Source organism: Hippocampus bargibanti, linkage group LG01 (assembly GCF_051943395.1).
Source record: "Hippocampus bargibanti isolate YZ-2025 linkage group LG01, ASM5194339v1, whole genome shotgun sequence".
In the NCBI taxonomy this organism is placed as follows: domain Eukaryota; kingdom Metazoa; phylum Chordata; class Actinopteri; order Syngnathiformes; family Syngnathidae; genus Hippocampus; species Hippocampus bargibanti.
This window is the reverse complement of record NC_142734.1, coordinates 1,788,148-1,815,025: the sequence shown is the minus strand read 5'-3', so window position 1 is coordinate 1,815,025 and position 26,878 is coordinate 1,788,148. Positions and strand designations below refer to the sequence as shown.

Sequence of the window (26,878 nt, the reverse complement as noted above, 5' to 3'; positions counted from 1 at the left end):
CACAAAGCCCAAGCTTTCACTGAAATGCACAGATTGGTCTTTTCTAAGCGGCTTTCCTTCGCCGTCGCTTTTCAAATGGCATCATTAGGATCCCGAACATTGGCTTCTTCTTTCTTTTTTATCTCTTCGATCCTTTCTTCGCTTCCGCCTACCCGCAATCCATCTGAGATGCAAATGAGCGCCTCATGCATGTGTTGATTATCATCAGGCAGTACAGTGATACCACGGACTTAATTGGTTCCCAGAAAGTGTGTGTAAGGTGAAAAGTTTGTCTTCCAAAAATGTATTTCCCATAATAAACCATTAAAATGAGAATAATCCGTTCCCAGGTCCCCATAAAACATAATTTTCTACTAAATAATCCTTAAAACTACACAAAATCTACCTTTTATGTGTATAATAAATGTGCTATTGTATTGTAATTAAATAAATAAACTGTACTGTATAATAAAGTTATTTTATTTACCTTTGTGATGGTCGTTGAAGATATCCGAGTGAAGTTGCCGTGCTTTCTCGGCGATAATACCCTCACTCATACTGTCTCATACTAGCTGCTTTTCGTTTATATTATTATTATTATTATTAATATTAATATAATAATAATAATAATAATAATAATAATAATATAATCATCATACATTATATACTACCAAACTACCAGCAAGACTTTAGTTCGCTGACGAAGCATCTTGGATAAGAAGCGAAACGTCCGACACCTTCAAAGAAGTACACATGATGCCTGAAGAAACCTTTTCATCGATGGACCACTCCTGTACGACTGAGAGCTTACACAGACGTATAAAATAAAAATACAATACATACATATTGCTGGAACAAAGCGCTAAAATGGACAAAAGGGAAATGCTGCCCCTTGTGGAAGGGAAAAAACAAGTTAGAGCTACCAGCAAATTTCAGTTCGCTGACGAAGCTCCTCGGATGAGAAAACATCCGACACCTTCAAAGAAGTACAGATGAAATCTTTTGATCGACATAAAACTGTCTGTCCAATTGGACTACAAATGGGATTATGTTTGCAAAGCATCCGCGGTGTGCTTGCCTCGCTAATCTCGAATGGAGACACTGCCTCCCGGCCATTATGCTAATATAATCAATCGACAAAAGAATTTCGACTCGGTTTGTCTGAACACACTTCCCTCTCCTCCTCGCTACCATTTCCCCTTTGACCTCTTTTTTTTTCTCCCTCTCCGGCATATCATAGCGAATGCTCGTTGTCCTTTCAGCACATGACACACACTAAGATCCTCCACCTGACTCCCCAGTCGCACCCCGCTGCGCCTTGTCCGACACACAAAGAAGGCATATTTGCTTTCTACGAGCCTTTTCAATTCGAAAGCTCGATCCAAAATTGGAACACAGATGGCAAAAAAAAGCCATTCAAGACCGCCTCTCCCCGCTCGTGGCTGCGGGTATCCCGTTGAGAGACATTAGCCCTCCCTTGTAGCCACCCGCACATGCTAATGAGATGTACTTAGGCACAATAGCATTCAGAATGAGTGAGTACGCACGCTTGCAGAAAACAGACAGCTCCCCGACTGATGAAGTTTTGTTCTGTCACGGTTTGCAAGGTGGTGATGGCAATTCCCAAAAAGCAGGCAGGAGGGAGCAGCAGGTTGTATTTGAGAAATTGTATTAAAATAAAGTCAACATGAACAAAATCTAACACATCAAAATCATCTGAACAGAAAAATATCAAGTAGCAACGAAAAACCAAGAGTAAAAGTCTGCCAAGATGAAACAAACACAATGCACAATGCCTACAATTGCATACAATGCATACAATGACCCGACGCCGAATGGTCATGCCGGGAGTCCTTTTGACTGCCACTGATTGGGACCACCAGCACCTGCGAGGCCCCAATCCGAACGTGATTTTTATTGGTGTTTTGCATTTGATTAAAAATATCAGCCTGCGTGTTTTAGGTATTTTAGATGCTATAAAATGTTTTTCTGATGTCAGTGAGGAAACAAAAAAATGGTGTCGGTTGTCCGTTAGGGTCAAGTTCCGATGTCTCATTTCACGTCTGGTGTGCGTTTTGTGATCCACACACAGGCTGTTTACACAGATGACAGTTTCAACTGTCAAAACTGTCACGCACCATTGCATGAAAACTTAACACCCTGCGTACGGTGCTCACATGCACATTGACGGACATATACAAGAGCACTGACAAGCTAAACAATCCAACACGGGGTCAGGTAGAAACATACAAGCCACAATGGGTTTGACAGAACAAACATGGCTCAATGGCATACCTGTCAAGCGGCCGTATTTTGCCGTATTCTGTCCGATGTTAGCATATTTTTAGATGTGTACGGCATACAAGAAAGTTTGTACGGGAAACGCAAAAAAAATGTTCAATATCATTTTGAGATTTTTTAATGACATTTTCATCATTAGATATTAGCAGTCATGTTCAGGATAACATATATCGCTACTTGTAAAAAGCGAAGTCGACCATTGAGAAAACAAGTCCGTGCGAGAAGTGGAATTTTATTTTGAAATCAGTTAAATGAGTGTAGACTGCAAGGTTAAAATATCCCATCAATCGGGCTCCACAAACAAGCCATCTGTACACTTGATGCAAAAAGCTATCAACCCAGCTAAACAGAACGCAATTGATGAGGAACTAGATAAAATTATTGCAGAGAAAGCACCTTTAAGGGATCATTCTTCAAGATGGTGAAAGAAGAAGGCTACGTTCCTCATTAAATGTTTAATGCTGATCAAACCGATCACTCCATTCCATCAAGCCATCAACGACCATCACAAAAGTAAATAAACCAACTTCATTATACTGTACAGTTTATTTCTTTAATTATAATACAATAGCACATTTATTATACATAAAATAAGGTATATTTTGTGTAGTTTTGAGGCTTAGAAAATTAGAAAGTAGAAAATGATGTTTTATGGGAACCTGGGAACGGATTATTCTCATTTTAATGGTTTCCTATGGGAATTTGTTTTTGGTTTCCACACTTTTTGCCGTACACACTTTGTCTGGGAACCAATTAAGTTCGTAAGCCAAGGTGTCACTGTCTATTATTTTGTTTTTTCTCTTCATTTTGACTTCAAAATGGCGCCGCGAGAGTGGCTACCTTTACAGCAGCTCCTGTATTTTGTTTTTCTACTTCTTCCTTTCCTTTTTTATCACTTTGCTGCTGTGAAATGTAAATTCTGCCACTGCGAATAGACTAATCCAATCCGATCCAAACGCAAAAATGCAATATGAGCATGTGTCTTCAATCAGCGAGGCTCTTCATACGGTTGTTGTTATTGTTTGTTGTATTTTTGGCATGAAACTTCCACGCGCATGTTCATCATGAGGGCGCAGTATTGATTTGAGGTCCCATCTGTTAGTGTGACCACATTTGGAGCATTCCATCCAGTCTTCACTCCTTTGTTGTTTGATAGCACTAAAAAAAGGAAGCATGCAAAACACATTTCCTATCTTTTCGCTAAACCAGTGTCTGAAATAACAGGGCGTGCAACTTTTACGTCGGGCGTACAACTGACAGAACATGTCCGCCCGGGTGGCCGACAACTTTTTCAAAGATTTTTTTTAACTAATCAAACGCTTGCTTTGTTCAATAAAGAAAATGTACAGTGATACCTCAGATCACGAACTTAATTGGTTCGCAGAAAATGTGTGTAAGGTGAAACGTTCGACTGCCGAACATTTATTTCCCATAAGAAACCATTAAAATGAGAATAATCCGTTCCCATATCCTCATAAAACATAATTTCGTACTAAATAAGCCTTAAAACTACACCAAAATAAACCTTATTTTGTGTATAATAACTGTGCTATCGTATTGTAATTAAAGAAATGAATTACTATATAATAACATTGTTTTATTTGCCTTTGTGATGGTCGTTGATGGCTTGATGGGATGGGAGGAGGTCGGAGGGAGGGAATTGCTGTTTGGAAGGAGAGTCACATTCCATAAGGACTGTAATGAAAGAAATAAACTGTACTGCATAATAAAGTAGTTTTATTTACCTTTGTGATGGTCGTTGATGGCATTGCTTCTTGATGATATCTGAGTAAAGTTGCCATGCTTTCTCTGCGATAATACCCTCACTCACACTGTCCCCTGCTAGCTGCTTATTGTTATTCAGAATCAACACAAGTTTCTCAACCTCTTCTATTGCCTGCGACCGTTGCTTAGACAACACAGAAACACCCTTAGACACAAGTAGCAATGGTCGACTTAGCATACTGGTACTGTGAGGCTAAGTCACACAAACACACACCTCATTCGTGTTTTTCGAGTGAAGTTGGCGATAATACCCTCACTCACACTGTCCCCTGCAAGCTGCTTTTCATGAATCCAAATCAACAGATTTTTTTTGTGTCCTCTTCGGCTTAACACGAGCCTGTGGTGGGGTCTTTTTCGGTCCCATGATAGCAAAAGTACTCCACTCGATAACAAACCATGTCTGCACTCAAAGAAAGGGGGTGTAGAAAAACTAGTCCGCCAAGCCACCGTGTCGCTATGTGGTCTGGTTCGTCCGCCGAAAACTAGTTCGTATGCCATGATTATATTCTCGCAAATTGACTGTTCGTAAGGTGAAAAGTTCCTGAGCTGACGCGTTAGTAAGCCGAGGTATCACTTTATTTAATTTTTAAGGGTTATTTTTCATCTAAACTGGGGCCAATCACATTTTTTCATGGAGTTCATCTTCACGACACCATCAACTGGACTTGGTCTTTGAGAGCCATTGTTCTTGTTGCTTTGCAGATGGCCCCCAGAAGTGACGAATCCCGACCTGTGCACCTGTATGAGGAATTGGATGGTCCGCACCCCACAAACGCCAGGTAAGAGCTACTACATGTAATATCCAATTTACGACCAGCTCGACAACCACCCATACTTGCGACCACGACCTCCAGACCCTATTTTTAAAATTGTAATTCTACGCCTGGCACCGCAACGCACTAGCAGGCCAGCAACATGTACGAAAATTTTGGCCAGCCAGCATCTCGCTCTCGCACAGCGAGCGACCGTGTCAAGATACCAGAAGGGGGGCGGGGCGTCACGCCAGGACACCTTGCCTTGCTCTAGAATCAAAACAATGGCTTCAGATTCGGAGGAGATGCTTTCTTGTTACTCATCCAGTTATGAATGATTCAAATAGTTCTGAAGACGAAAGCACAAATGTTTGCAATCGATTAAAGATGTCCTTCCGGATCAATGCACAAGATGGCGCCCAAGCTCCGTTGGAAATGGGCTGATTTGTCTTCTGGAAATTTGTGTCAACTAGTATCAAATAGTAGTCTTGGTGCAACACACAATGATTCACCATCGCGTTATTTATGTGTTTTCCTTCTAATTTCGCCATATAAATATAGCTATATGCTGTGCCATCTTGTAAACTACGCTCAGTAGAAGTCATTTGAAGTGGTTTTACAAATTACGGACACAACGTCGGTTGTTCTTTAAGGTTTAGGAAATTATAAAGTAGAAAATTATGTTTTACGGGGACCTGGGAACGGATGATTCTCATTCTAATGGTTTCCTATGGGAAATACATTTTTGGGATACACACTTTTCGCTTTACACACTCAGTCTGGGAACCAATTAAGTTCGTAAGCCAAGATATCACTGTACAGCAGAAGACTCGAGTGGGATATGTTGGGGTTGTTTATCACAGACTTCGGTTACGTCGTTCGTCCTTGAAGACACTTTGGTCGTAAATCGGATGTTACCTGTATTTTCTTCCTCAATGCAAGAGTAGTGGGCAGGATTATGCAAATCTTTGCCCCCCCTTTTTTTCCCATCAGCACGCCCTCTTACACACCGACATACAACCCTGGCTAATCCTCTTTGGAGCTCATAATTAAATCTGGAGTGTTTGCTTTGGGAGTGTCTCCCCATCCCAGGACGAGGAGCGATCAGGTCTCCGGAGACAACGGCAGTTTATGCGAACAATCTGCCCGAGGACACTCGGCACGCGTAGACTCCTCATGTGGCTTTAGCGCCGCCGCTGCGTTCAGTCCTCGTGTTTGTTTAGCTGCTCTCCTGTCAAATTAGGAACGTAAACGCTCATCAGTTCTCCGTTGAAGGTTTTACGTTACTGCCACGTCTCTCGAATGGGGGTGCAAGGTGAATTTAGAAAGGACAACGGTTAGGGAGATGAGGAGAGAGAGAAAAGTCATTTCACGGCTTATTGGGCCGGCTGATAGAAACCAAAGCGGGCGAGCGAAACCAAAGAGGGAACGTTTAAGGGAGCAGAAGAATCAAGAAGAATTCCAAACGGAGACTTAGTTCACAACCGACCAGACTTGTTGTTTTCTTTCAACTGTGTGAATTGATATTAAAGTTGATCAAGATGGTGAAATGTTTGGAATGCGAATTGCAAAACGTGATATCCAGTGATATCTTGCCTTATGAACTTAATTGGTTCCCAGTGAGGCGAAAAGTGTGTATCCCAAAAATTAATTTCCCATAGGAAACCATTAAAATGAGACTAATACGTTCTCAGGTTCCCATAAAACATAATTTTCTTATTTTCTAAGCCTTAAAACTACACAAAATATACCGTATTTTATGTATAATAAATGTGCTATGGTATTATAATGAAATAAATAAACTACTGTATAATAATGTCATTTTATTTACTTTTGTGATGGGCGTTGATGGCTTGATGGAATGGGGTGGGAGGAGGTCGGAGGGGGGGAATTGCTACTTGGAAGGAGAGTCACATTCCATAAGGACTGTGATTAAAGAAATAAACTATACTGTATAATAAAGTCATTTTATTTACTTTTGTGATAGTCGTTGGTGGCTTGATGAAATGAAGTGGCCGGTTTCATCAGTATTAAACACTTAATGAGGAACATAGCCTTTGTCTTTCACCATTTTGAGGAATGATCCCTTGTAGGTGCTTTGTCTGCGATAATTTCACCTTGTTCCTCATCAATTGTGTTCTGTTTAGCTGGGTTGAGAGCTTTTTGCATCAAGTGTACAGATGGCTTGCGCGGGTTATTTGTGGAGCCTGATTGATGGGATATTTTAACCTTGCAGTCTACACTCTGCTATTGAACTATCAAAGTTGTCCAAATTTCACTGTTTTCTATCCATTTTCTCACTCTATCGCTCTGTCGTTTGCCTCTCTCTTTAATGTTTAAACCACCTCCCCTCACTGCTGCGTTCTTGACCAATCACGTGGCTTTAACCGAAGATTGGGCGTGGGGAATAGAGGACAAAAATAAGTCGTTTGTAAAATTTCACTCCCTGGTGCTTTCTACTATCTTTGTGACCGCTTTATTTCCTGTTAAGACATACAGTGTATGTATATGATAGCTGTCCATGTTAAGCGCTTTGTTACAGCTTCAGCTGTTGTTAAAGCGCTATATAAATCAAGATGTATCGTATACAATATGTATCAAGATGGATTGTCTACATATTGTAAGAGGGCCTCGCCCCAGGGCAGGATGATAATGCGACTGAGCCGCTAGTCTGCCTCCCTCGCTGTTAGCTTGAAGGGTACAACCCAGACGGAAGCCACAGGCCACATGTGCACGCTGACATATGGACGACATTAATATGATTACCAATTCAAAGCAGCAGGTCAGTGGCACAGTCACCCTGCCCCAGGTTATCCAATCGTAGACCCCCACCACCACCACCACCGCTCAGTTGAAAGTTATTGGATTAGGGGGGGGGGGGGGCCTCTATAATGGCGCATTGGCCTTTCATGCTTTGGAAGAATTGGAACGTTCGGATACACCGAACGACAGCCTACCAAGAAGGGAATTGAAAATATGACGTCAAGCACCATTCCCAAATTTGTTCCGGTTTTGGTTTTTCTGCCAATGTTGATGAGGACACTTGATGAGGAACGTAGCCTTCTTCTTTGTCTGCCAAACACTTATTTCCCATAAGAAACCATTAAAATGAGAATAATCCGTTTCCAGGTCCCCATAAAACATTTTTCTACTAAATAAGCCTGAAAACTACACAAAATATACCGTATTTTGTGTATAATAAGTGTTGTATTGTATTGTAATTAAATAAATAATCTGTACTGTATAGTAAAGTCGTTTTAGTTACCTTTGTGATGGTCGTAGATGGCTTGATGGAAAGGAGTGTCCGGTTTTATCAGCATTAAACACTTGATGAGGAACGTAGCCTTCTCCTTTCACCATCTTGAGGAATGATCCCTTGTAGGTGCTTTCTCTGCCATCAATTTTACCTAGTTCGTCGCAGTCTACACTCTGCTTTTGAACTATCAAAGCTGAAAGTTGTCCAAATTTCACAGTTTTCTATCCATTTTGTCACTCTCTCTCTATCGTCTGCCTGTCTCTTTAATGTGTAAACCACCTCCCCTCACTGCTGCGTTCTTGACCAATCACGTGAATTTAACCGAAGACTGGGGGCGGGGAATAGAGGACAAAAATGAGTCGACTGCCATTTTCTTGTTAGGAGAACGGCTCGTTCGCCAACGACACATCACTCATTGTGGCGCTCCATGTGTATCCCGAAAAATAGTTCATATGCCAAGGTATAATTTTCATAAATGTAACGTTCATAAACTGAAAAGTTCGTAAACCGAGGTATCACTGTAATCACCAACTTGGTCCATCCAGCTGCTAAAGGACTCATTTAGAACTCCTACAGGCAGCTCACTGTAAGTCATAATTCACATCAAAAATCCTGGGGAGGTCTTTGGGGGGGTATGTTGTGGGGGGTGTTCCACAGCTGCTTCATTTATATTCTGCATTTCATACCGTGAACCAACCTTTCATAGTTCAAAATGAAACAACATGAAAGGATTGTGAGTTCCCATGGCGTGGCCGTGGCCCCTTTCTTATTAGAGGCCGCCGTGTTTGTCCAGCTAACTGCATTTGAGCTCACGGAATGAGCGCTCGGAAATGAAAGGGGCTTTACCCGGCTTTGTCACCGGCATGGCTGAGACGCCTCTGGTGCTACCTGTTAGCAATAATACAGTAATTCCATAAATCCTGCATTTGTTACTCTCCTCTTTTTATGTCTGTGTAAGCTCTGGTCTGGTCCATCGATGAAAAGGTTTCTTCATCATCTGTTACTTCTTTGGACATTTCGCTCCTCATCCGAAAAGCTTCGTCAGCAAACTAAAACTGTGCTGGTAGCTCTGGTTCTATCTACAGGTAACATCCAAGTTACGACCCGTGCGAGTTACGACCGGTGCGAGTTACGACCGCCTGTAATTACGACCGCAATGCAATTTTGGCCAGCCAGCATGTCACACATTTGCACAGCAATGCGTGACTACACTCAATACAGTAGTTATGCAGTGCAGATACCGTCTCGGCAACTGTAGTACTGTACACTGCTTTTTTTCCCAGCATGTGTGTCGGGCGACCTCTTCTGGCCAGTAGCAGGGAGAGTAGGGTAAGTATAAAATTTATACATGAACTGTACAGTAAACAGTTTTTTATACATTACAGGTACGGTTATAAAAATTGATCATACAAAATATAAAATGATAAGTGCAACTCTAAAAGGTGTAAAATTTATTAATAAACTGTAAACTGTTTGGTATATAATCGTATTCAATAGAAAACGTTGCTTAAAAACAACAGATTTACACCGTATACTATCCTGTCGTGTAAACGTCACGTCGGCCATTTTGAATAGGTTTCGACTTACAATCGTTTGACTTACAACCGTTTTGTCAGAACGGAACCCGGTCGTAACTCGGATGTCACCTGTATATCCCTAGTGGACAGAGGCTGCTTTGATAGGTCCCTGCTCTAAAGTTCGGGGGAGCAGTGGGCTACTCACTGAAGCTAATCTGATGCCTTTTTTGACCTGTCTGATGATGTTATATGACTGGCCCTGATTGCCCCATTCACCCTGGTATCACCTCATCAGCATGACTAAGCCTACGTTGTATCGTCTTAAGAAGTCTGTTGTAAGCACGGTCTACAATGAAACCTTAAACCACCATGGCGATTTAGTGAAGGGTTTTGCTGTTTTACAAAAATGGCTTCTTTTACTCCTCTTTCAAAACATCACGTTTTCTTTCTCAATGATTTTAACCTTAATGTCGTCAAATGAGTGGTTGCTGGCTTTTAGGCGCAGATGTATTGCAGATTGAGGCCCATTAGCATTGTCCTTGCAATGTTGATCTGTTTTTGTCTGTATTCTTGCAAGTCTTTTCCTGATCTGGGTATGGAAACTAGAGTCACGGTATTTGAAATAAATCAAAAGCTAACCGTTTTGAATGCTTCGATCTCCCTTTGTGTTCAATAAGTTCCTACAGAGGCTGCTTTGTTCATGATCTGAATTCAGGAAACTCAGTTTGTGGTAGACCAAAACTCATTTTAACCCCGGATAGAAGCGAATTTAACAGTGTAGTCATGTGGCGAACTTCGTATGAACTGTCAAGGCCTCGAGGAAACTCGACACAAACCGCTAAAGCAACGGAGCCTTTCTGTATTCGGGGCCAGAGAAATCCATCTGTTTCTGTCATTAATTCTAATGTAACAGAAATGGCTGCTTTAAGCAGGGCTCCGTTCCAAAATCACTTTCGTCCCAAGTTTGACCTCTGACTAGCCTCTCGACAACCCCTCGATTGTAGAGTCGACTCGTGATAATAGTTTTCGAGGGAGGGAGCTTCCAACAACTTGATGAGACCAAGCGGTAGGACACATCTCGTTAAGAAAAGTGGACATGTAACCTGTTGACATTGAAGTGTCTTTTCCCAGTCACTCCTGTCCAGATTATTGGTCCCTGACAGACACGTGAGCATCGACATCAGACTCAGAATCATCTTTATTGCCAAGTATAGTACAGTGATACCTCGGTTTACAAACCCCTTGCCTTACGAACTTTTCGGTTTACGAACGTTAAATTTATGAAAATTTCACCTTAGCATACAAACTTTTTTCAGGATACACACGGAGCTGCCTCTTCTAACAACAAAATGGCAGCCGGCTTATTTTGGTTCTCTATTCCCCACCCCCAGTCTTCGTTTAAAGCCACGTGATTGGTCAAGAACGCAGCAACGAGGGGAGGTGGTTTGAACATTAAAGAGACAGGCAGACGACAGTCGGAGATTTTCAACTTTGATAGTTCAAAGGCAGAATGTAGACTGCAAGGTTAAAATTCCCATCAATCAGGCTCCACAAACAACCCGCACAAGCCATCTGTACACTTGATGCAAAAAGCTATCAACACCCAGCTAAACAGAACACAATTGATGAGGAACAAGGTAAAATTATCGCAGAGAAAGCACCTTCAAGGGATCATTCCTCCAGATGGTGAAAGAAGAAGGCTACGTTCCTCATCAAGTGTTTAATGTTGAGGAAAGCGGTCACTCCATTCCATCAAGCCACCAATGAACATCACAGAGGTAAATAAAAACACTTTATTAGACAGTACAGTGTATTTCTTTAATTATAATATTATAGCACATTTATTATACATAAAATAAGGTATATTTTGTGTAGTTTTAAGGCTTAGAAAATTAGTAGAAAAGTAGAAAATTATGTTTTATGGGGACCTGGGAACGGATTATTCTCATTTTGATGGTTTCCTATGGCAAATTAATTTATGGGATACACACTTTTCTGTACTGTACTTGTAACTCCCACATGAAAAAAAAATGCCAGCTTCATTGAAAACTTGGCAAAGGTATGACTACGGGCATGTAAGCTTGTCTGTCTCTTAATGCTTTTCCTGTGATTTACGACGACAAAGCCCGAAATAGCATAAGTGTCGCCAAGTCCATTGAACTTGACTGACAGTTTGACCAGAACGTGACTCCTTCACTTCATTTGTTGTCACGGATACACACAAAGCAGTTCACCGAGGTCCTCGGAACTAACATAGAACTAGTTGTGCATTTCGACACGCTTTTATTAATTTGCCTCCATTAATCTTGCAGCAAAGCTAAAGCTATCTGAATGACCCCTGAGGAATGAGGCTCTCCAAGGGTCACTGAGGCCCATTTTAATCCCCCACCTGCTTGGTCGTATACACACACGCACACACACACACACACACACACACACACACACACACACACACACACACACACACACGCACACACACACTCCTGTTTCAATGCTTTTGTGAGGTCTGGATAACTCGAGATAAGGAGTGAGGACCACCGTTGCTGATAAGTTTAGAGAAAAACAAGTGTTACATTTGAACACTAAATGTCACCCCATTTCCCACTTCAACTTCTTTAAAAACAAAGAAATAAAAAGTGGGCTTGAAACTGAGCCAACAGACAGCTAGCTAGATAGCCAACAGACAGCTAGCTAGATAGCCAATGGACAGCTAGCTAGATAGCCAACAGACAGACAGACAGCTAGCTAGATAGCCAACAGACAGACAGACAGCTAGCTAGATAGCCAACAGACAGACAGCTAGCTAGATAGCCAATAGACAGCTGGCTAGATAGCCAATAGACTGCTGGCTAGATAGCCAATAGATTGCTGGCTAGATAGCCAATAGACAGCTAGCTAGATAGCCAACTGACATCTGGCTAGATAGCCAATAGACTGCTCGCTAGATAGCCAACTGACATCTGGCTAGATAGCCAATAGACAGCTGGCTAGATAGCCAATAGACAGCTGTTTAGATAGCCAATAGACAGCTGGCTAGATAGCCAATAGACTGCTGGCTAGATAGCCAATAGACAGCTGGCTAGATAGCCAATAGACAGCTGGCTAGATAGCCAATAGACTGCTGGCTAGATAGCCAATAGACTGCTGTCTAGATAGCCAATAGACTGCTGTTTAGATAGCCAATAGACAGCTGGCTAGATAGCCAATAGACTGCTGGCTAGATAGCCAATAGACTGCTGGCTAGATAGCCAATAGATTGCTGGCTAGATAGCCAATAGCCTGCTGGCTAGATAGCCAATAGATAGCTAATAGCTAGCTAGATCGAGAGATAGCCAGCTAGTTAGTTAAATAATCAGAATCAACCACACACAAAGCCAGTGATTGCAACATGCGGCTAGCGGCTATCGATGGACCGTGATGGTGAATTCTATATTTTCATGCACCTTCTATTTTGTTTTGTCAATCGAATCCGTCTAAATTGTTGCTAAATTTAAAGCGTACGTCCCGAACATACTTGAATTAAGAAGCAACGCCCCATTTGTCGTCCGCGACTCCACCACTGCTAACAGACAAAGCGGTGCTGTTCATTCTTAGGACCACCTGTGTGCACCCACTCTTTTTGGGTGGTCACCGCAGTCCGCAAGACGGACCCCCCCCCACCCCCTTAAGTCTCTGTCTAGTCTGTGGTGAGTGAGGCCTTCTAATTGGCTAGTCAACAGGTGCTGAGCCAGACTCGTCAGCGGAGAGGCTTTGCTACAATGGCGGAACAAGGGGGAGGCGTTAGCGGAAGGGCAGTTAGCATTAGCCAAATTCCAGCAAGCTTTATGGAACTCGTATTTTTGGTTGTGCGAAACGTGATTACCTTGGACCTTTGCTCTCCGTTACCTTCTTTAGATCCCTCTTGACGGGACTTTTTAAATATCCTTTTAAACTACTTTTATCTACTTTAATGCTAATCTTTTAGGGAAGGGTATGGGGCAACCAGGTGACACACAGACACAACAGTAGAATCGATCCATCCATCCATTTTACAGACTGCTTTATCCTCATTAGTGCCGCAGAGAGGACTGGAGTCTGTTCCCGCCGTCTTCCAGCACGTAGCTGTTTAAATAGCTAGCTGTCTAGCTATCTATTAGCTAGCTAGCTAACTCAATCTATTTGAGTTATTCCTGGTTGAATGGGGTCACCGTTGCTGGCTACCTAGCTATCGATCTATTTGCTATCTATTAGCTGTCTAACTAATTTAAATTAGCTAGCTATTAGTTATCTATTAGCTAGCTAACTAACTTGAACTATCTATTAGTTATCTTTTAGCTAGCTAGCAAACTTGATCTATTTGAGTTATTCCCGTTTGAGTGAACGCTGGTGCGTGTGGCTGCCACTGCTCACCCACAGAAAAACTGATCCTGTGAGTGTAAAGTGACCTTGAGTTTTGAAAGCCACTGATAAATGAAATGTATTATTATTATTATTATTATTATTATTATTATAGTTTGGAAGGGGAGTTTAAGAAGCTATTTTCATAAAACAGCAAAACCCTTCACTAAATAACCATGATGGGGTGAGGTTCAATTTGGATCTTTTGGACAACAGACTTCTGAGGCAACATAGGCTTAGTTATGCTGATGAGGTGATACCAGAGCAAATGTGGCAATCAGGCCATTCGTAGACCCCATTATCAGACAGGACAATAGAAGTAATCAGTGTAGCCTCAGGCAATAGTCCTCTGCTCCCCCCAAACTGTCCGGCACCGCTACGTCTGGACAATAGGGATATATAGGCATATATATATATATAGGGGCGAAAACTACCAGCAAAAAATGTAGTTTGCTGACGAAGCCCTTTGGATAAGAAGCAACACCTTCCAAGAAGTACAGATGACGGCTGAAGAAACCTTTTCATCGATGGACCACTCCTGTACGACGGAGAGCCTTAAACAGACGAAATCTAGTACATAGTTACGTTGTCGTCTCGGCTGATGTCTCTTTCATCTGTCCCTTTCAGGAGGGACCCCTATGATTACCCGAACCAGTCCAGATCTGCACACAGAGAACCCGTCCCCTACCAAGAACGCTACCGTGACAAAAGTCAACAGCCGGCGTCCTCCAACCAACGCCACCACACATCATCTCCCCACGCCGGACGACAGTACCGTGCGGCCAAGGGTCAAGACGGTCTTCCGTCACCCGCTAGCGGACGCAAACAACGGCACGCGGTAGGAAACGGTCGTTACGCTAGCCCGGATCGCTATGGCTACCGAGATGACAGGCAACCTGATCCAAGACGGAAGGACCCCATGATGGGTGCTGTTTGAATGAAAGTGTGTGTGTGTGTGTGTGTGTGTGTGTGCGTGTGTGTGTGTGCGTGTGTGTGTTTTTCAGTCTGTGAAATATTACCTGGAGATTATTTTCAAAAGCAAAGCCGTGATTGGTCAAGAACGCAGCAGTGAAATTTGGACTCGTTTCAACTTTGACAGTTCAAAGGCAGAGTGTAGACTGCAAGGTTAAAATATCCCATCAATCAGGCTCCACAAACAACCCGCACAAGCCATCTGTACACTTGATGCAAAAAGCTCTCAACCCAGCTAAACAGAACACAATTGATGAGGAACAAGGTAAAATTATCACAGAGAAAGCACCTACAAGGGATCATTCCTCAAGATGGTGAAAGAAGAAGGCTACGTTCCTCATCAAGTGTTTAATGCTGATGAAAGCGGCCACTCCATTCCATCAAGCCATCAACGACCATCACAAAGGTAAATAAAATGACTTTATTATACTGTACAGTTTATTTCTTTAATTATAATACCATAACACATTTATTATACATAAAATAAGGTATATTTTGTGTAAAGAAAATCATGTGTGTAGACAATTATATTTTATGGGGACCTGGGAACGGATTATTCTCATTTTAATGGTTTCCTATGGGAAATGATTTTTTGGGATACACACTTTTCGCCTTACACACTCTGGGAACCAATTAAGTTCGTAAGCCAAGGTATCACTGTATTTAAATAGATGACATATCCAACAAACTTTGTGCTGCATTTTGTTGCATTGAATCAACATGTTTCAGACAAAATTGGGCTTCACTGGGCAGGCGGCGAGGACACATCGACTCGGTGGAATCGTGTGATGTCAGAATCACAATACAGTGATACCTCAGCTAACTTAATCTGTTCCCACAAAGTGTGTGAAAGGTAAAACGTTCAACTGCCGAACATTTATTTCACATAAGAAACCATTAAAATCAGAATAATCCGTTCCCATGTCCCCATAAAACATAATTTCTACTAAATAAGCCTTAAAACTACACCAAAATAAACCTTATTTTATGTATAATAATTGTTTTATCGTATTGTAATTAAATAAATAAACTACTATATAATAAAGTCGTTTTATTTGCCTTTGTGATGGTCATTGATGGCTTGATGGAATGGGGTGGGAGGAGGTCGGAGGGAGGGAATTGCTGTTTGGAAGGAGAGTCACATTCCATAAGGACTGTAATTAAAGAAATAAACTGTACTGTATAATAAAGTTGTTTTATTTACCTTTGTGATGGTCGTTGATGGCTTGATGGAATTTCACCATCTTGAGGAATGATCCTTTGTAAGCTTTGGCAGCTTTACCATCAGAACTGGCTGCCTCACCATGACGAATGACACCATGAATCCCTGTTTAGCGCTTAAAGTTCTCGAACCATCCGTGGCTAGCCTCGAAATCATCAATGGATGACGAACTTCCAGGTTGCCTCTCGACGATATCCGAGTGAAGTTGCCGTGCTTTCTCAACTGTAATTATACCTAGTTCCTCGTCAATTGCGTTCTGTTTAGCTGGGTTGATAGCTTATTGCTTTCTCGGCGAAAATACCATCACTCACACTGTCCCCTGCTAGCTGCTTTTCACTCATCCGAATCAACAGAAGTTGTTCGGCTTAACAGTAGCCTGTGTTGGGGTCTTTTTCGGGACCGTGATAGCAAAAGTACTCCACTTGATAACAAACCACATCTGCACTCAAAGACAGGAGATGACCAAAACAAATCCGCCAGCCGCCGTGGCGCTGTTCGACCGTGCGGTTTGGTGTTCTTCCGCCGAAAACTAGTCCGCCAACACTGCCGACATCACTTGGTTTAATTTTATACAAACATTTTAGCATGAATAAATGTGGAAATTAATTTGCTGCGCTTCATTTGCATCTTTCACATATTCATTTGAATGGCGACAACATTATTACTCGTCACTTTTATAATATTCTGTCTAATTTCCCGACACGTTATTGGCCATAAAAGAACTCTATGAGATGACTGATAGAAGTCGCCGGTGTCCTGATAAGGACCAAATCATAGACGGCAATTAGAGCTCCTCCAGGATGATGATTATGGCCCAATTTGCTCCCCCAGCCCATCTAAAGATGGCACTGATTGGCAAAATTAGTCCTGAAAGGGAGATAATTGCTGGAGAGAGAGAGAGAGAGAGAAAGAGAGAGAGAGAGAGAGAGAGATTTTTAATCAGTCCTTAATTAGTGTCAAAGCCAACGAAGGGCAGGCCGCTTCTGTCTGCACCTCTTTAACCAGCATCAACAGCATATAGACGCCTTATAGGCGAAGTCATATTGATAATGATAATAATAATAATAATAATAATTAATAATAATAGATTTCATTTCTAAGCGCCTTTCAAAACTCTCAAGGTCACTCGACAGTCACAGGATCAGTTTTTCTGTGGGTGAGCAGCGGCAGCCCCATGCGCCAGCGTTCACTCAACCCGGAATAACTAAAATAGAAGAAGTTAGCTAGCTAGCTAATAGATAACTAATAGAAAGATAGCTAGCTAGTTAGACAGCTAATAGATAGCAAATATATAGCAAATATATAACAGCAGAAGGATAAAAAGATGAAGAAAAAGAAGAAGAAGAAAAGGAAAAAGAAGACGAAGAATAAGAAAAGAAGAAAAAGAAGAAAACAAGAAGAAAATGAAAATAAAGAAGAAAATGAAAAAGAAGAAAAAGAAGTAGAAGTAGAAGAAGAAGAATAAGAAGAAAAAAGAAAATGAAGAACAAAAAGAAGAAAATGAAGAACAAAAAGAAAAAGAAGAATAAGAACAATAAGAAAAAGAAGAAGAAGAAACAGAGGAAAAAATAATAAAAAGAAGAAGAAGAAAAAGAGGAAAAAATAATAAAAAGAAGAAAAATAAAAAGAAGAAAAAGAAGAGAAAAAAAGAAGAAAAAGAAAAAGAAGAAAAAGAAAAGAAGAAAAAGAAGAAAATGAAAATAAAGAAGAAAATGAAAAAGAAGAAAAAGAAAAGGGACAAGAAGAAAAAGAAGTAGAAGTAGAAGAAGTAGAAGAAGAAGAATAAGAAGAAAAAGAAGAAAATGAAGAACAAAAAGAAGAAAATGAAGAACAAAAAGAAAAAGAAGAATAAGAACAATAAGAAAAAGAAGAAGAAGAAACAGAGGAAAAAATAATAAAAAGAAGAAGAAAAAGAGGAAAAAATAATAAAAAGAAGAAGAAAAATAAAAAGAAGAAAAAGAAAAAGAAGAAAAAGAAAAAAAAGAAAAGAAGAAAAAGAACAAAGAAAAATAAGAACAATAAGAAAAAGAAGATGAAGAAACAGAGGAAAAAATAATAAAAAGAAGAAGAAGAAAAAGAGGAAAAAATAATAAAAAGAAGAAAAATAAAAAGAAGAAAAAGAAGAGAAAAAAAGAAGAAAAAGAAAAAGAAGAAAAAGAAAAAAAGAAAAAGAAGAAAAAGAACAAAGAAAAGAAGAAGAAAAAAAGGAAAAAGAAGACGAAGAATAAGAAAAGAAGAAAAAGAAGAAAATGAAAATAAAGAAGAAAATGAAAAAGAAGAAAAAGAAAAGGGACAAGAAGAAAAAGAAGTAGAAGTAGAAGAAGTAGAAGAAGAAGAATAAGAAGAAGAAAAAGAAGAAAATGAAGAACAAAAAGAAGAAAATGAAGAACAAAAAGAAGAAAATGAAGAACAAAAAGAAAAAGAAGAATAAGAACAATAAGAAAAAGAAGAAGAAGAAACAGAGGAAAAAATAATAAAAAGAAGAAGAAAAAGAGGAAAAAAATAATAAAAAGAAGAAAAATAAAAAGAAGAAAAAGAAAAAGAAGAAAAAGAAAAAAAGAAAAAGAAGAAAAAGAACAAAGAAAAGAAGTAGAAGAAGAAGAATAAGAAGAAGAAAAAGAAGAAAATGAAGAACAAAAAGAAGAAAATGAAGAACAAAAAGAAAAAGAAGAATAAGAACAATAAGAAAAAGAAGAAGAAGAAACAGAGGAAAAAATAATAAAAAGAAGAAGAAGAAAAAGAGGAAAAAATAATAAAAAGAAGAAAAATAAAAAGAAGAAAAAGAAGAGAAAAAAAGAAGAAAAAGAAGAAAAAGAAAAAAAGAAAAAGAAGAAAAAGAACAAAGAAAAGAAGAAGAAAAAGAGGAAAAATAATAAAAAGAAGAAAAAGAAGACAAGGAAGAAGAAGAGGAAAAGAAGTAGAAAAAGAAGAAGTAGAAAAAGAAGAAAGAAGAAAAAGAAGAAAAATAAAAAAAGAAGAAGAGAAAAAGAAGAAAAAGAAGAAAAATAAAAAAAGGAGAAAAAGAAGAAGAACGAAGAAGAAAGAGAGGAAGAGAGGAAGAGAAGAAGAGGAAGATTTGGTGGTTTTGCTGTGAGTCGCGGGCCAATTGTGTCCGCCATCTTACCTTGTTAGCATGTGTCAATCAAACGTCATGCTCCATCCAGGGAGAGCCGAGTGGAGGGTCTCAAGCACTTATCTCTCCCTCACACAGTTCCCAAAACGTCACGGCGGAGTGTGGAGGAGCTTGTCTGCGGAGTGCGCTTTGCACATGACTCAAGCCTCAAAAATCTCCAATCAAGTTCCAGGTGAGCAAGCGCCGTGACCTCAACCTTCTCGTTCATCTTCCTCATTAAAGGGCCGTTCCCCCGTGTTGGCCCGTCATCTCAGAGTCCTTCATTTCAATTCAGTCCTTGGTTAAAAAAAAAAAAAAAACGTCGCAATAGCACGACGAGGACCAAAACGGGCCGAGAGGACCTTCTCCTTTAAAGGACAACCGACACCTCCGGAAGAGTTGCGTCCATAATTTGAAAAAATGACTTCCACTGAGCGTATTTTACAAAGATTCCACGCCATATAGCTAGATTTTACCTTTTAAGACGCGCGCTTAATATTCAGGAAGTCTTGTTTTCGAATTGGTGACGATTCCTGACATGACGTCACTAAAGGAACGCCCCTGACCGAGAAATTTTGGCTACTTTGTTTGGTCTGAAAACTTCGTGTTGATGGCGAAATTAGAAGGAAAACATAAATAACGCAACGGTGAATTGTTGTGTGTTGCACCAAGACTACTATTTGGTACTAGTTGACACAAATTGACAGCAGACAAATCAGCTCATTTCCAACTGAGTTTGGGCGCCATCTTGTGCATTTTCTGGGACGCTACATTGCTGTCCTTGACGGCTCGAATTGATATGGGAGGACTCCTTTAATCGCTTCCAAACATGTATGCTTTCCTCTTCAGAACTATTTGAATCATATTCATAACTGGATGAGGAACAAATAAGCATTTTCTCCGAATCGGAAGCCATTGTTTTGATTCTGGAGCAAGGCAAGACGTCCTGGTGTGACGTCACGAAAAAAGGGGGCGGGACCTTCTGAAACTGGCCACTTCCGGTTTCATTTTGAAGTCGTTTTGTGACACTTGAAGTCATTTTTCTTGCTGTTTTGCATTTGACTAAAAATATCATCCTGTGTGTTTTGGGTATTTTCGATGCTATAAAACGTTTTTCTGATGTCACTTAGGAAACAAAAATAATGGTGTGGCTTGTCCCTTAACCACCTCATCCCCTCTCATGTCTGCGGTGGGCAATGGCTCAACTTGGAGGGCGCTCTTCCCCCCCCCCCCTCACCATGTTTGTTTGATATTGTTCACCAGCTGTGAAATTGGATTTCCACACTTGGCCTGATATTAGAAATTATTTCATATCCGGTGCAATATTTTTCCTTATTTTCTTACATTGTGCTTTGTTTAAAGCTTCATTTTGCCCCTCTAGCAATGTTGCCGACTGGCTCGGGGGTCGCCCACACATCATCTTTTCCACCAACTGTCGCCATGGAAACGCGGTTCAACCTCTTTTCGAGCTAATGACATCGTCGCGGCAACACAAAGGTTGATTTGCACATTGTGTGGAGAACAATATTGCATTTATTTGTGAAACTGCTCCTGATTGTCTATTGTCGACGTTTAGAATCCTTTCGCGAAATCTCATTGGCTGTCCACTTACATGAAGTATTTCGTGAGATTAGTCTTAATGAGTCTTCCATACTTATTTGTCATGTCTTTTTTCTGATGATACTAGAATAATCAAGACAAGAACGCGGAAAATCCTACTGGACCCTCCGCACCCTGCCCACCACCTTTTCCAGTGACTCCCCTCAGGCATGCGCTACTTCCATACTTATTTGTCATGTCTTTTTTAAGGCGATACTAGAAGAATCGAGACCTGAACGCAGAAATACTTATTTGTCATGTCTTTTTTAAGGCGATACTAGAAGAATCGAGACCTGAATGCAGAAAATCCTTCTGGACCCTATGCACCCTGCCCACCACCTTTTCCAGTGACTCCCCTCAGGCATGCGCTACTTCCATACTTATTTGTCATGTCTTTTTTAAGGCGATACTAGAAGAATCGAGACCTGAACGCAGAAAATCCTTCTGGACCCTATGCACCCTGCCCACCCCCTTTTCCAGCGACTCCCAGTCAGGCAGGCGCTACCGATCCATGCACACGAAATCCAACAGACATTTAAACAGCTTCTTCCCCCGTCACCATTTACTCTCGAAACATCAATCCAAATCGTTTTTCAAACAGGTTTCTGGATCGGATTATGGTCGAAAACCGAGATATCACTGTAGTTTGGCTTCCACCACATGTACAGGATAGTGCCTTGTTGCAATTTTCTGATAATGATACTAGTGCTACCGGAGACAAATTCCTTGTGTTTTCTACATAATTGGCCAATAAAGATGTTTCTGATTCTGAAGAATCAAGACAAGGATGCGGAAAATCCTACTGGACCCTACGCACCCTGCCCACCACCTTTTCCAGCGACTCCCCCTGAGGCAGGCGCTACCGATCCATTTGCACCAATTCCAGCAGACATTTAAACAGCTTCTTCCCCCGTCGTCATTAACTCTCTAAACAGTAACCCAAATCTAACTGGATAGTGTCTCTGTTGCAATTTGTTTATAATGATACTAGTGCAGCGTGATCTACCGGAGACAAATTCCTTGTGTGTTCTACATACATTGCCAATGAAGATTATTCTGATTCTGATTTTAAAAAGTTGTTTTTTTTGTAGACTTGGAACGGATTAATTTCTTTTACATTGATAATAACAGAAAGTGTCGTTTCAGTTTTTGAACTAATGGGTTTTCAAACAGTTTTCTGGAACGGATTATTATTCTGTATATCGGTGTCACGGTACCTCTTGGCGCTATCTCCATTGGTTACCCTCTGCCAGCCTTTTCCATGGCCTCACTCACATTCACGCTCTGGATTCAGCAGCGCACAGCTGAGGCCTGATAGGAAGGAAATAAGACACGCACACACAAACAGTCAAAAGGAATGTGTGTTGAAATGTGCAAGCTGCGACTCTTCTTGACCCTTCGGTCACCCCGGTTGACCTTTTACCTTTATTAAAATTCATATTCCCGGGCAGTCACCTTGGGAGTCGTTCCCGGAAGATAAAAATGATGACTCGTGACTCTATCTTCCATATCCACACAGGCCACCGCTGTCCCCCGGTGTCCACTCACACTGTGGATTTCGTCACTGTCGGACCGTCAAGGCCTGCAAAGCCTTCTCTGCTGGCCTAAAAATATCTGAATCACAGACTGATGTTTACAGGTAACATCTGAGTTATGACTACCCGTACTTACAACCACGACCATCAGACCCTTTTATTTTATGTCATTTATAAGCACCTTTCAAAACTCTCAAGGTCACTTTACAGTCACAGGATAAAGTTCTTCTGTGGGTGGGCAGTGGCAGCCACATGCGCCTGCGTTCACTCAACCCAGAAGTAACTCAAATTGATAGAAAGCTATCTAGCTAGCTAATGGATTGCTAATAAATAGGTAACAGCTAGCCAGATAGCTAACAGCTAGCCAGCTAGGCAGCTTACAGCCAGACAGCTAATGGATAGTTAATAAATAGCTAATAGACAGCCAGATAGCCAACAGCTAGGCAGCTAACAGCCAGCCAGCTAATAGATAGCTAATATAACATCATTATTTAGCTTGGAGTAGACGTGCACATTCCACCATGACGTCCCTGATCCAGTGGTGAAAAGGACGCTTTGATCCTCTCCTCTTTCAACGAGAACTGCTTCATGTCACAAAGAGGGTACAGCAAGTGCTGAAGAATGAATAATAATAATAATAGATTTCGGTTTACGAACGTTAAATTTATGAAAATTTTACCTTGGCATACAAACTATTTTTCGGGATACACACGGAGCTGCCACCAATTATGTTTTATGGGGACCTGGGAACGGATTATTCTCATTTTAATGGTATCCTATGGGAAATTAATTTTTGGGATACACACTTTACGCCTTACACACTGTCTGGGAACCAATTAAATTTGTAAAGCCAAGGTATCACTGTATATGATTCTGGTATGATTCTTTGAGAACGATTTTTCAGAATCAGAAAGCCCTCACAGTGTGCTTCTGTCTGCCTGTCTGTAACTCTCCCGTCCCGCCCCTACCACGGCTCTTGACCAATCACGTGCGGCTTTAACCGAAGACTGGGGGCGGGGAATAGAGGGCTTTCCCACTTTGACCGGACATGTCTCTCTGTTGTCAGAATCAGAATCATCTTTCTTGCCAAGTATGTAGAACACACAAGGAATTTGTTTCCGGTAGAACACGCTGCACTAGTATCATCATCAAAAAATTGCTAAGTGGCACTATACAGTTCCATTTGGGCTACTGTTCAAAGAGTTAATGGCTTGTGGGAAGAAGTTGTTTAAATGTCCGCTGGATTTGGTGCGCATGGATCGGTAGCGCCTGCCTCAGGGGAGTATCTGGAAAAGGGGGTGGGCAGGGTGCGGAGGGTCCAGTAGGATTTTTTCCGAGCCCTAGTTTGGATTCTTGCAGTCTTGTCTCCAAGAATAAAGTCATCTTTTTGTTCTTTTGGTGCCTGTTATTTTTCATCATAAAACTCCGTCAAGCCCAAAAACCAGAAAGAGATTTTAGATTCCATCAGACCTCCCACTTCATGTCTTGGGAACAAAAGCATACTGACACCATGCAACAAAAATAAGCAGGTGAGCTGAAGTTGAACTGATACTCGACGCTGACGAGTCAATTACAGCCCGGCGAGGCGGAATGTCACGGCCGCCTGGACACTGAACCCACGGCTTAACCTTCACGCGCCACATCAATATGCCGCCACCAGAGAGGAAAGGAGACGGCGTAGAGGCGGGACTGTCGGGTGGGGGAGGGGGCGGGAATACAAATACGAGAGAGGGGGAAGTTTCAAGCATCAAAGTCATTAAAATTAATGTGTGGAGAAGAAAAATTCCACAAGTGATTTTCACAGAGGATACAGTAATACCTTGGCTTACGAACTTAATTGGTTCCCAGACAGAGTGTGTAAGGTGATAAGTGTGTATCCCAAAAAATAATTTCCCATAGGAAACCATTAAAATGAGAATATTCCGTTCCCAGGTCCCCCATAAAAGCTAATTTTCTAAGCCTTAAAACTACACAAAACATACCTTATTTTATGTATAATAAATATGCTATGGTATTATGATTAAAGAAATAAACTGTACTCTATAATAAAGTCGTTTTATTTACCGTTGTGATGGTCATTGCTTGATGGAATGGTTTCCTCAGCATTAAACACTTGATGAGGAACGTCGCCTTCTTCTTTCACCATCTTGAGGAATGATCCCTTGTAGGTGCTTTCTCTGCCATAATTTTACCTAGTTCCTCATCAATTGTGTTCTGTTTAGCTGGGTTGAGAGCTTTTTGCATCAAGTGTACAGATATATTGTGTGGGTTATTTGTGGAGCCTGATTAATGGGGATTTTAATCTTGCAGTCTACACTCTGCCTTTGAACTATCAAAGTTGAAACGAGTCCAAATGTCACTGTTTTCTATCCATTTTCTCACTCTCTGTCACATCGACACATCACTCATTGTGGCAGCTTCGTGTGTACCCCGAAAAATAGTTTGTATGCCAAGGTAAAATTATCATAAATTTAACGTTCGTAAACTGAAAAGTTCGTAAGCCAAGGGGTTCGTACACCGAGGTATCACTGTACTTGGCCAATAAAGATGATTCTGATTTTGATTCTGATTCTGATTCTGATTCTGATTCTCCTCACCTCCTTCTCTCCATCATTTTCTTCTCAAGTGTCATCAGATCTTCCGATCGGACCAGGCTTTCTTCTCCTCAGTTCTGGAGTAGTGCCTTCACGTTAGTGGTGTAAATGTGACGCAACTTTGCAGAAAGCAACTGGGGTTCTCAGTTACTCCGGAAAGTTTGCTAGTCATGCTGCAGGCATGCCGTTCTGGCTTTGGCTCAATTTCAGATGGTCTACCTCTGCACATGTTACGTTAACACACACACAAAAACCACACAGTCTAGCTTTCGAGCCCTTGTCGTGACTGTTTTCGAGGCATTATCTCAGTCTGGAAGCAGAAGCCTGATTCAGTGTCCGGCGTTCACATCAAAAAGGCCTGGCCTGGCTCCCAACGCCCACAACAAGAATCAAATGTTACATTTTAATCAGCCACTTTCACGTCTTTTACAAGGCGCCGTCTCCTTCGACTGGAAAAGAAGACAACGAAATATAAATGGACTCCCGTCATACAGTATGAGGCAGATCAAAACATCTATCGTCATTTGAGACGTGTATGTCACTCCTAGGCCTTCAGTAGTGCTATGTCGGAATCAATCCACTGCTGACATTGTAAAAAAAGTGTAGCTTGATTTACTACACGTCCTGCACTGTACTAGAGGGTACGCATTTTTATGACAATCAGAATCATCTTTCTTGCCAAGTATGTAGAACACACAAGGAGTTTGTTTCCGGTAGGACACGCTGCACTAGTATCATCATCAAAAATTGCACTATACAGTTCTATTTGGATTCAATGTCCTCCATCTATCCCGGTTTTGTGCATCCTCTTCTCGCACACCAGCTACCTTCATGTCGTCTTTGAGTCGCTGGAAAAGGGGGTGGGCAGGGTGCGGAGGGTCCAGTCGTAGTAGTAGTAAATATGACTAAATAGGAAACAAGCTCATGTTAATTTGTTGTCAGATGTTGTCACACCTGTACCACTTTGGTCTAATGATGTTGTGTCATTTGCTACTCTGGGATCCCTGTTTTGTATTTCATGGAGGTGGCGCCGCAAAATGGCAATCGAGAGAAGGCCTGTAAATAATGAATCAAAGGATGCGGAGCTTCAATTAAGAGTCATTTGCAGCCTGGTGTTCGACTCATCTGTGCATGCACGCGAATACGTGCGGCGCATATCCTTCTGAATACATAATAATATGAATATGAATATGAATATGAATAATAATAATAATAATAATCATATAAAATATAACAATAATAATAATAATACGAATAATAAATAATAATAATACGGATAATAATAATCATAATAATAATAATAATAAAACACAACAATAATAATAATAATAATATGAATAATATTAATAATAATTATACTAATAATAATATAAAATATAACAATAATAATAATAATAAAATATAACAATAATTATTATACTAATAATAATATAAAATATAACAATAATAATAATAATAATAAAATATAACAATAATAATAACACAAATAATAATCATATTAATAATAATAATAATAATAATACTAATACATTACATTTTAAGCGCCTTTCAAAGTTCTCAAGGACACTTTACAGTCACAAACAAGCATAGGTACTATCATAAATAGTCAATCACGGCAGCATAACATCACCTCTAATATGAAAATGAGCAGGCTATAAGCCCTATTGACATGCCCTACTAATTGCTCACACACACACACACACACACACACACACACACACACACACACACACACGCACACGCACGCACACACACACACACACACATACATCTCCCATCCAAAAACGCCGATGTCAGGATGGTGTTGCGAAGATAATAGCGTTGGATCGGCATACTAATCGCATCTCTATTTTTAGCGTGCCACATAGCATGACAGC

General features: G+C 40.7%; 2 protein-coding genes across 4 annotated transcripts in view; both read left to right on the top strand.

The window, feature by feature from the left end:
• pard3ba (par-3 family cell polarity regulator beta a) overlaps positions 1-17,810 on the top strand; it is a 90,761-nt gene extending 72,951 nt beyond the window's left edge. For all 3 annotated transcript variants that reach the window (XM_088989077.1, XM_088989002.1, XM_088989154.1), the window contains 2 exons: positions 4,768-4,844; positions 14,595-17,810. In XM_088989077.1, the coding sequence (XP_088845203.1) occupies positions 4,768-4,844; positions 14,595-14,904 (387 nt within the window). In that variant the 3' untranslated portion in view covers positions 14,905-17,810. The remainder of the gene's footprint in view (positions 1-4,767; positions 4,845-14,594) is intronic.
• A 1,407-nt stretch (positions 17,811-19,217) lies between these two features.
• nrp2a (neuropilin 2a) overlaps positions 19,218-26,878 on the top strand; it is an 87,134-nt gene continuing 79,473 nt past the window's right edge. The window contains exons 1-3 of the mRNA XM_088987237.1: positions 19,218-19,251; positions 19,373-19,466; positions 22,392-22,511. The gene's annotated coding sequence lies outside the window, so the exon portion shown is untranslated. The remainder of the gene's footprint in view (positions 19,252-19,372; positions 19,467-22,391; positions 22,512-26,878) is intronic.